Consider the following 11,145-nt stretch of genomic DNA (forward strand, 5'->3'; position numbering starts at 1 on the left):
ATTTTTCCCCGGTGAATCGGCTTTGATGTCTGACGACATGCGAAATTTCAGCTTTCTACGTCACCCGGAAGGTACCAAGCATGAATATCAGTGTCAGTCAGTGAGTAGTTACAATGACCTTTATATATTAGTTATTACATACTAGCTGAAGTACCAGGCATTGTGGAGGAAGGGGTGAGTGGGGGGAGGGGGTAGGGGTGAGGCAAGAGGGGGAGGGGAGAGGAAGGCAGTGGAAGGGGGGAAGGGGGAAGGGGGAGGGGAGAGGGAGGTAAGGGGAGAGGGAGAGGAAAGATATACTACATATACAACCTTTTGGGGCCTAGAGAGAGGCCACGCACAAGGTACGAACAAAAAAACGACTAATTACACACAAGTTTGCAATAATTACAAAACCAAAACGAACTAGGAACACAGAATAACACATACACCATAAAATAACCAGTGGAAATTTGACAAAGACACGAATGGGAAAATACTCAAACTTTGATGTCGTGGAGAGATTGAAGCAAGCCTCCTCGCTCGAGGGACCGGAAGCGGAGGTCACACACACACACACACACACACACACACACACACACAGTCACACACACACACACAGTCACACACACACACACAGTCACACACACACACACACACACACACACACACACACACACACACACACACACAATGTTGCTGAAATTCAGGTTTAAGAATTATTACGTTTTAAATATGAACAAAATGCATTTGCTCATTGTACAAGATGTTCATTTGTTCATTATTCAAGACGATATATAAGACTTGAAAAAGTAAGGGGAAAAAAAATTTGGGATAAGGGGAAATTTGGAACACATTACCTCAACGTACAAAGCATTTACTTCTGAAATTTGCAACCGATTTCATCCAGTAGAAGCCGAGAAACGTATTTTCAGTCCCCATGTTAAAGCTGCATCCAGATAAACAAATCCCTTATATAAAGGGAGAGGCACTTTGCACCTCCCTTTGATTACAAGTGGAATGAATGAATGAATGATCGTTTTAAGGCCATTTTCCCCGCTAGAGCGGGGGTTAGCCTTGCGGGCCCCATGACAATCATGGTTCCCTGTTTGAGGCAATGTTTTTATGGCCGGATGCCCTTCCTGACGCCAACCCTTGGTCGCCTCTTTGATGCACAGGGATACGGTGTACCTATTCTAAATCGGGGTACACACCGGGATCATTCATCCCAGCAAGCTGGTACTCAATTTGCCGACCTCAGAAGGATGACAGGCTGAGTCAACCCCCCTGGTGTTAATTCAGCGATCGACCGGGATTCAAACCCAGGATCCTAGGATCCCAAGCCTGCACCTTAACCGCTAAGCCAACACCAGGCTAGGATTTGATTATAAGTGGGATGGACACATATTCAACAAAGATATTCTAGTTTTGAATTTTAATTAATTTGCTGAAATTTGTTTTTCATTTGGAAGTTGTGGGTTACGTTGTGTAGATAAAGGTGGAAAAAGTCTGATTTAATCTATCTATAATTCCAGTAATCTCTGTCTGTACGTTTGTACGTTTGTACGTTTGTCTGTTTGTCTGTGACCGCTGTTTCTCGACAACTACCGGTCCGATATACTTGAAACTTGCCAGGTATATTGCTGGGGACCCGAGGATGTGCCTTTTCAAGGTTTTAAATTAATCGGACAAGTACTTACCGAGCTATGGCGATTTAGCCGTTCGCCGTTCGCTTTGGCGTTGCGAATGGACCAAACCATTCATGTAAATAGAGGGGGGGGGGGTTCTGTGGTCGTTCGCTTTGGCTTTGCGAATGGACCAAACCATTCATGTAAATAGAGGGGGGGGGGGGGTTCTGTGGTCGTTCGCTTTGGCTTTGCGAATGGACCAAACCATTCATGTAAATAGAGGGGGGGGTTCTGTGGTCGTTGCGAATGGACCAAACCATTCACATCGAATCATCGAATCACATCGAATGGACCAAACCGTTCGCTTTGGACCAAACCATTGCATGTAAATAGAGGGGGGGGGGTTCTGTGGTCGTTGCGAATGGACCAAACCATTCATGTAAATAGAGGGGGGGGGGGGGGGTTCTGTGGTCGTTACTGCCACGTGGTTTCAAAGTTTTTTTTTGTTGTTGTTGTTTGCACGCATGTTTTTTTGCACCCACGTACGGGCACGCCCTAGGATGTTTACACACACACACCCCTACACAAATTTTTTTTTTTTTTTTTTTTTGGCAAGGAACGGGCACCCACGTACGGACACGTCCTAGCTTATATATAGTACGGGCATGCCCTAGTGCATTTTAATTCCAGGCTACAAGGCAACAAAAGGTAAAAATTTTGAAAGGGGGTGTAGACTTTCTACAGGCACTGTGTGTGTATATATATATATATATATATATATATATATATATATTTGTTCATTTATTAAATGTTTCCAAACACCTGGGCCTGTACCACATTATTTCCACACACAGACAATCATCATAACAATAAAAACTTTCAATTCTGAATCAAATTCACGTAAAAAACAAAGAAATAACGGCAGTATAGCCACCTTGTGTCATCTTCTGGCTGAACGTGCATGTGAGGTCAAAGCTCTGTCCCTTTCCTGGCCCAGTTAGTGATGCACCACCATCGGATGATCAAAAGTATGTTCAAATAAAATACTAAACTCTAAATAACACGATCTTTATCCGGTAAACCAACTTGTTCACATATATTGAGGAGTTTTTCATCCTTATTTTCCAACCTAACTTCACATTGATGTTCTAAATTGTAAAACACAAAGTCGAGGTGCTCTTCTGCTAATGTGGTTATTTGCTGCCTTTGAATGAGCCATTACCAAAGAACATCGATGAAGTTTTAAAAATACATCTTTTGAATTCATTTCAATATAAGCAGTCGCCTTGCCAATCATATCATTTACATGTGGTACATGTCATATCTCAGTGATAGTTAACAAAGTTTCAACTTTATACCAGCATCTTTGAACAGACTGCTGTACCCAATTTGTACAATCAAAGAGCATCGTCGTAATGAGCTATTGTATGCAATTTAATAAAGGCGTTAGGCCTACACGTAAAACCTAGGTATAGTGGTGGCTCTTTGGTGAGGCCAATGGACTAGCATCCTCGAGGTTGTGAGTTCCATTCCAGTTGACAGTAACAGTTAGAAGCGTTTGGATTCTAAGCATCAGACGATCTGCCAAATCACTATTGGATGGTCACGGGCTCATTAACGACCTTTAGAGTGGGGACAATCTGCCCACCCCAGCTGGTCTGGTCTACATGTGATACGAGTCCACTCATTATGGTTGATGTTTATTCCCTTCCCTTGTAAAGTACCCTTTTCCTGTACTCAGAACTTGGAATAAAATAAGAACATACCTTGACAAGTTCGATACCGTGGGCTCTGAAAGAAAAGAAAAAAAGAAGAAAAACCGATCAATATTTGCCATTTTCATGAGAAACCTCATGAGAAAAATTCAAGTTGATGGCACAATAAAAGGCCAAAATGTTAACTGGCTTTGGAGCCTTTCTAGAGACCCGTTGTACATCTCCAATTGAACTCAAGCTTCTTCGTGTGTGGCTCCAGGCAAGCACTACCACTTTGTTGCAGAAGAGATTGAAAGACATTGAGATGGTCAGAATTCTCCAAGCAATCCGTATGCAACATGTGAGCGACTAATCGACCAGGCCAGGCCTATCCCTGGTAGGAGCTTTCAGGGGCAACTCAAAAGCTGATTAGTTGAGTTACAGAACACGGCTACCAATTCGAATTTCTGCCAATGGATGTCCTTTCTTGTTAAACGACAAACGCACGACTCATCAGTGCAAAAGTTTTGAACTCTTTGAAAACGGTTGTTTTGAGCGGTTCAAACCGAGTTTTTGTAAACCTGCAAAGGTAGCTTGAACTGCTCTCGTTTTAAAGGAAAGTGCAGATTGCTTGCTCCACACAATTTGAGTTATTCCATTGATAGGGCGTGTGATGCAGATAACATCCAAATTTGTTACAAAATGGCATCGCGATGTTCTCGAGTCTGGTGCTTTTCGCGAAAAAAAAAAAGACAAGAAGGGCACGAAGTGTCCGAATAAAGTTATCAGTGCTGGTATTTTTGGGGGAGGAGAGGTTCTTCAAAGGTTTACCAATTTCACTTTATGGCCTAAAGCCGGGATTCCAATGCTGTGCGTGTGACGACGTGGTGCACGGTGCAATTTGGCACCAAACTCGACATACCACCATGGTTAACTAGCACTCCAACAACAATAACAATTATCAATATGGCAAGTAAGGACAGATCTAGCAATCCCATACCAGAACAAGTGATTGCTTCAATTAATTTATCCATGCCTTCCATACAAACATACAATGTTCAAACAAAAACATACAAACATACAAAGGTGTGCACAGTGGGAGCTGCAGATGGAGGAAATGTTGAGTTGGATCTTGGACGCGGCGTGAAGCTGGAAAGTGTGAAAACATTTTGTTACCTAGGAGACATGCTGAATGGAGAAGGTGGATCAGACTCGGCAACGGTTGCTCGAGTGAGATGTGCATGGAAGAAGTTTCGGGAACTGAGTGGCGTGCTGACGAGGAGTGGAGTGTCGTTGAAGCTGAAGGGAAAGGTGTATGCTGCATGTGTGAGAAGTGTTATGATTTATGGGAGCGAGACATGGGTAATGAACGTAGAGCAGCAACGAAGGCTGGAAAGGGTGGAAATGCGAATGGTTCGGTGGATGTGCGGAGTATCGTTGAGAGAGAGGAAGACAAATGATGAATTGCGAAAGATGATGGGAATAGAGCCTGTGATGGATGCTGTGAAGAGGAACAGGTTGAGATGGTTTGGTCATGTGTTGAGGAAGGATTAAAGTGACTGGTTGAGAAGAGTGATGGAAATTAATGTAGAAGGAAGTAGAGGACGGGGAAGACCGAGAAAGACTTGGCTGAAGATGGTGGAAGAAGAAATGCGGGCAAGGGGGTTAACAAGGAGAGATGCAGAAAATAGGGCAAAATGGAGAAGATTGTCATGGGGACCGCAAAGCTAACCCCCGCTCTAGCAGGGAAAATGGCCTTAAAATGCATGTTGTTATTGTTGTTGTTGTTCCATACAAACAATCATAAACGCTCTATTTAAGGAGAGGTAACGTTTTAAGGCTAGTTCTTATCAACAACCACAGAATTCATTTTTGAGAACCTTTTTCATCTTGCAAAATCAGGGTTGCTTCATATAAATTATTCATAACTATTCCCAAAATATTTTTATCCATCTGGGAATAAAGATCTTCAGCACTATTAATGGTTTCGAGGTTGGGGTCATGCCCTTTATTTATAATCAGATGTCAGTCTCATCTTCAGAAAAGCTGAACAACCCTCATCTATTATTTGTAAGCCTGCTAAATAATGCAAGTCAACTCAGCCTGCCCTGACAAATGTTTTTGGAAACTTCGACTTCGGATGCTGAAATCTGGAGGATTTGGGAGACCTCAATCCTCGGGACATTTGACTTCCTTTTCCGATTTATTGTCATGTCGCTAATGGCCTTGACATTGTCTGCTGCTATTTAGGCGACGTTGCACCTCAAATTCCTCTGGTGGGAACAGGGCAAGGTTCAACCGCAAACGTTGCAGGGAAATCAGAACTGCTATATCTTCATGGAACTGATAAAGGGATACCTCTGAACCCAACTTGTTGAATTTGATACCTCTGAAAACTTGTTTCCCGTTGTGGTTAGCGTAGGCCTCAAGTTTGCTGGACTTTTTGAACGGGCATACAATCGCTGCCCGAACAAGAGCTTTCCAAATCTGGCTTCTTGAAATGAACCATTATGGTAACATTCGGTGGAAATAGAGGCCTTTAGTAAGGCAAACGGTGCTTGGTCAGAATGTGTTTAACTGACCAATGATCAATTCAGATATGACCTTCATGGAAGAGACACCAATGATGCCCCGCAATGACTTTGTATTGTACAGAATCTTTTTTTCTGTAGAATATCAAATATATATATATATATATAATTATATATACATGTATTTCGAAATGTGTACGTATAACACCAGTTGTGAGTGCTTAGACCTGACTATGCGAGTCACATACCTGGCTGGTGAAAGTCAAATATGCTACTGGGGGACACACCTTTTCTTTTTTTTTTCTACAAACGCTGAACAAAATGTGTTTTCAAGGATTCACCGTTGAGGCAGTACATCTGGATCACAGGACTCTAAGCATTACTCAAAAGAGAGTGTGTATGTCACAAGTACAAAAAAATGGGATGTGTATGAATGAAATATATATACACGAGTATTAAAAAAAAAAAATTACACCACACCTTTCCTATACAATCTCCAGGCACTAAATGACGTCATCACTGGGCGTTGAAGGGTGCCCGGCAATGACGTGCCCCGAAAGGGAGTACTCAGTTTTCACTCGTTTGTTTTTTTTTGTTTTTTTCTTGTTACTTGGCAAAAACTTTTTCTTTTTTTTTTGCAAGTATGTTGATCACTCCGGTTTGTGTGTTTGTGTGTGTGTGTGTGTTTTTTTAGTGTTTGTCTGTCCGCTCACTTATACTTGCCTACAGGTCACAATTTTAAACCGATCTTCACGAAACTTCACCAAATGGTAAAGTTCGTGGTCCGACAAAATCCTATATATTTTTGAGGTCAAAAGGTCAACATAGGCCAAAGGTCAACCACTTATTTTCAAATTCCTAAAATCCTCAATTTTAACCCGATTGACTTGAAATTTGAACAGGATTTACATATCGGCTAACTGAATTCAACCACCAACTATTTTTGAGATCAGCATAGGCCAAAGGGTCAACATAAGCCAAAGGTCAACCACTTTTTTTGCATTTCTAAAAGCCTCAATTTTCATCCGATTGACTTGAAATTTGAATTGGATTTTCATATCAGCTAACTGAATTCAACCACCAATTATTTGTGAGGTCAAAAGGATGCTCTACTGAGTGCCATTCTGCTTTGTTCTCTTTTGCCAAGTGTCGCTCGACGAAGGATTTTTCATTTGTTTGTTTGTTTGTTTGTTTGTCCGGGCGATATGTCAACCATCAGTTGAGAAAGGAAGCTGATATTTGGAGACGACAGGGACCAAGTGATTTGGCTATTAAAGTGTATTTTTGATTTATTGATCAATTTATCGACTAATTATTTAATTATTCAATTATGTACTTTATTAATTATTTCTTTTTAAGTTACAGATTCAGATGAAATTTTTCAGATGAAAAATATCCTTTATAGTCAGATCACTTGGTCACTATCGTGTCCAAATATCAGCTTCCTAGCTCAAAAGGTGCCTGAGATATTGACCAGGTGAGAAAGAACATAAATAAATGATTAATACTGAAAATAAATAAATAATAATTCTAAAATAATTAAATTACTAATCAATTGGCTAATATAATAGCTAAACCACCACCGGCTAATTGGCTAATTATATTAGCCAATTGAAAAATAATTTAATTATTTGAGAATTGTTATTCATTTATTTTCAGTATTAATCATTTATTTATTTTCTTTCTCATCTGGTCAATATCTCAGGCACCTTTTGAGCTAGGAAGCTGATATTTGGACACGATAGTGACCAAGTGATCTGACTATAAAGGATATTTTTGATTTATTGATTAATCAATTAATCGATTAATTATTTATTGATTAGTTAATTAATCACTGAATTATTAATTTTTTTCGATTAATAACTCATTTAATCAATTTTCAAAAAGTTCCAGCTTTAGATGAAACACTGGTGGTTGATATGTTATTAGCCAATTGATTAAGAAATTATTTTACGATTATTACCTCCGCCACCAAAGGTGGATGGAGGTTATGTTTTCACCCCTGTTATTACCTCCGCCACCAAAGGTGGATGGAGGCCAAAAACGATACATAGCAGGATATCTCAAAAAGTTGTGGACGGATTCGGATGAAACTTGGTGGAGAGGTTGGGTGTGAGACAAGACCGAATCGATTAGATTTTGGTGAAGATCTGAATATGGATTCGGATATGAGAATAATTTAATTTCCAAGTGATTCTTCACCATTGGGAGATCGGGCGAAAAGCGATTATATAACATGATATTTAAAACGTTTATGGACGAGTTATGACTAAACTTGGTGGATGAGTTGGGTAGGTGACAAGAACAAGCCAATTAGATTTTGGTTCAGGTCCGGATGCAGATCCGGCCTACCAGTGGGATACAAAATGTAAACTGTTCAGCCTAACAGAGGTATACGTTCTATCAAGTGCTGTTCTAGTTCTCCTTGCACCACCATGGTGGTGAAGGGTGGAGGAGATGTGAGAAATTTATCAGGGGTATAGCGACTTTTAGGCCACCCTGTATAAAGTCCTCGACCAACTCTAATAAATTTGTTAAACATGACCATGATCAAGTAGACTTTCTTAGATTGAATGAATGAATGAATGATCGTTTTAAGGCCATTTTTCCCCGCTAGAGCGGGGGTTTGCTAGAGTGTGTTACACATGCAGGGAGGTGTACATGTGCAGGTAGGTATGTGTGAACATGGTGTATCTGCAGGTATACTGTAGGTATGTGTGCAGATGTAGGTATGTGTGTGCATGTGTTAGTTTGTGCATGTCCGTGGGATGTAATCTATTAGCTGTGCATGTGCAGGTAGGTATGCGTGTACGTGCTTTATTTATCTGTAGCTAGAGGCACATGTGCGGATTTGGTCATGTGTATATTGGAGAGCGTACAAGTGTGCGGATGTAGGTATGTGTGGGTGTGGGTGTAGGTATGTGTATGTGCGGATGTAGGTATGTGCTGTGCATGTGGATGTAGGTATGTGTGTGTGGGTGTAGATAGGTATTGTGGGTGTAGGTAGGTATGTGTGTGCAGATGCAGGTATGTGTGTGTGAGTGTAAGTAGGTATGTGTGCAGATGTAGATATGTATGCATGGATGTAGATATGTGTGTGCGGATGTAGGTATGTGTGTGCAAATGTAGATATGTGTGTGCAAATGTAGATATGTGTGTGCAAATGTAGATATGTGTGTGCAAATGTAGATATGTGTGTGCAAATGTAGATATGTGTGTGCAAATGTAGATATGTGTGTGCAAATGTAGATATGTGTGTGCAAATGTAGATAGATATGTGTGTGCAAATGTAGATATGTGTGTGCAAATGTAGATATGTGTGTGCAAATGTAGATATGTGTGTGCAAATGTAGATAGATATGTGTGTGCAAATGTAGCTATGTGTGTGCAAATGTAGATATGTGTGTGCAAATGTAGATATGTGTGTGCAAATGTAGATATATGTGTGTGTGTGCAAATGTAGATATGTGTGTGCAAATGTAGATATGTGTGTGCGGGTTGAGATGGGTATGTGTGTGTGCAGATGTAGGCATGTGTGTGCGGGTGTAGGTAGATGTATGTGTGCGGATGTAGGTAGATATGTGTGTGCAGATGTATGTATGTGTGTACTGGTGTAGGTAAGTTTGTGTGCAGATGTAGGTAGGTTTGTGTGTGAGGATGTAGGAATATGTGTGTGGCTGTAGGTATGTGTGTGTGGCTGTAGGTATGTGTGTGTGGATGTTGGTATGTGTGTGCGGATGTAGGTATGTGTATGCAGATGTAGGTATGTGTGTGCGGGTGTAGGCATGTGTGTGCAGGTTTAGTTATGTGTGTGTGGGTGTAAGTATGTGTGTGCAGGTGTAGCTATGTGTGTGGGGATGTAGGCATGTGTGTGCGGGTGTAGGCAGGTATGTGTGTGCACGCAGGTATATATGTGCGGATGTAGGTATGTGTGTGCGGATGTAGGTATGCGTGTGCGGATGTAGGTATGTGTGTGCGGGTGTAGGTATGTGTGTGCAGGTTTAGTTATGTGTGTGTGGGTGTAAGTATGTGTGTGCAGGTGTAGCTATGTGTGTGGGGATGTAGGCATGTGTGTGCGGGTGTAGGCAGGTATGTGTGTGCACGCAGGTATATATGTGCGGATGTAGGTATGTGTGTGCGGATGTCGGTCTGTGTTCGCAGATTAAGTATGTGTGTGTGGATGTACGTAAGTGTGTGCGTGTGCGTGCGTAAGCATTTGCCTGTCCATGGGACATAATCAGGTAGGTGTGCATGTGCGTGGTATATCTGCAGCTTTAAGCACGTGTGCTGATTTAGACATGTGTGTATTGGTGTAGGCATGTGCAAGTACATGAGGTATGTGCAGGAAGGCATACGCACGTACGTAGTGCGTTTACACACCTGCACAGGTCGCCGAACGCAGCAAAGTTGATCCGTTTCTCCTTCTTCTCACTCATCCAGTAACCCACCCTCTGCGGCCCGACGCCCCCACTCGGGCCTTGCATCTTGCCCATGCCAAACAATTCGAGATCGCTGACGTTTGATCCACGAAGCCCGAAGACTTAGAAGGGGACCCGATCCGAATTCTCCTCAGGTGTTAACAAAGCCCTGTCAGGCCGTCCGTCCTACGTCCAGCGCGGGTCGAGGCGTCCATTTACCTCCTGAAAAGGACCGGTCCTTGTACGATTTGCCACGTAGCCTTGTCCACGCTCTCATCCAATATACTCACCTCAAAACGGCAGCCGAGCAAATATCGGAGGGTGGTTCCCTCGCAAGGGTGCATCGAGACGGAAGAACAAGGTATGAGAGAGTGAGTGGGAGGGACGCCGACAGGAAGAATACCGGGCAGACACAAACAGAGACAGACAGAGACTTGCGATCACCCTTATCTGAATGCGACGCGCGTCGTCTCACTCCAAACTGCTTGGCCGTGAACGGTGTGCAGCTGCACTGTAGGGTCGTAAACGGGATGCAGCCGTACCGGCGAGCCGTAAACTGGGTGCCACCGTACTTGAAGGCCGTAAACTGGGTGCATCCGCACATGATGGTCGTAAGATGTGTGCAGCCGCACTGGAGGATCGTAACCGGTGTGCAGCCGCACATTATGGGCGTAAGATATGTGCAGCAGCACGGGAGGTCGTAAACTGGGTGCAGCCGCACGGGAGGGTCCTAAGCCTTGTGCAGCGCACAAGAGGGTCGTGAACAGTGCAGCCGCACGGGAGGATTCTAAACGGGGTGCAGCCGCACCAGAGGGTCGTAAGCTGTGTGCAGATGGAGGCACTCCTACAGGTGTAATTTATTTGGACTTTTCCAATGTCTTTAATGGAGTTTCTCATC

The 11,145-nt window shown here is 42.6% G+C and overlaps 1 protein-coding gene across 4 annotated transcripts in view; it reads right to left on the minus strand.

The window, feature by feature from the left end:
• ITPK1 (inositol-tetrakisphosphate 1-kinase) overlaps positions 1-10,880 on the minus strand; it is a 65,761-nt gene extending 54,881 nt beyond the window's left edge. The window contains exons 1-2 of one of the 4 annotated variants that reach the window (XM_068128389.2): positions 10,210-10,880; positions 3,371-3,395 (exon numbers count right to left, since the gene is read on the minus strand). In XM_068128389.2, coding sequence (XP_067984490.2) covers positions 3,371-3,395; positions 10,210-10,322 — 138 coding nt within the window. In that variant the 5' untranslated portion in view covers positions 10,323-10,880. The remainder of the gene's footprint in view (positions 1-3,370; positions 3,396-10,209) is intronic. The other 3 variants (XM_078784822.1, XM_068128388.2, XM_068128387.2) reach the window with 3 other exon arrangements.
• Between the last annotated feature and the right edge of the window lie 265 nt (positions 10,881-11,145).

Source organism: Myxine glutinosa, chromosome 9, assembly GCF_964187855.1.
Source record: "Myxine glutinosa chromosome 9, kmMyxGlut1.1, whole genome shotgun sequence".
NCBI lineage: Eukaryota > Metazoa > Chordata > Myxini > Myxiniformes > Myxinidae > Myxine > Myxine glutinosa.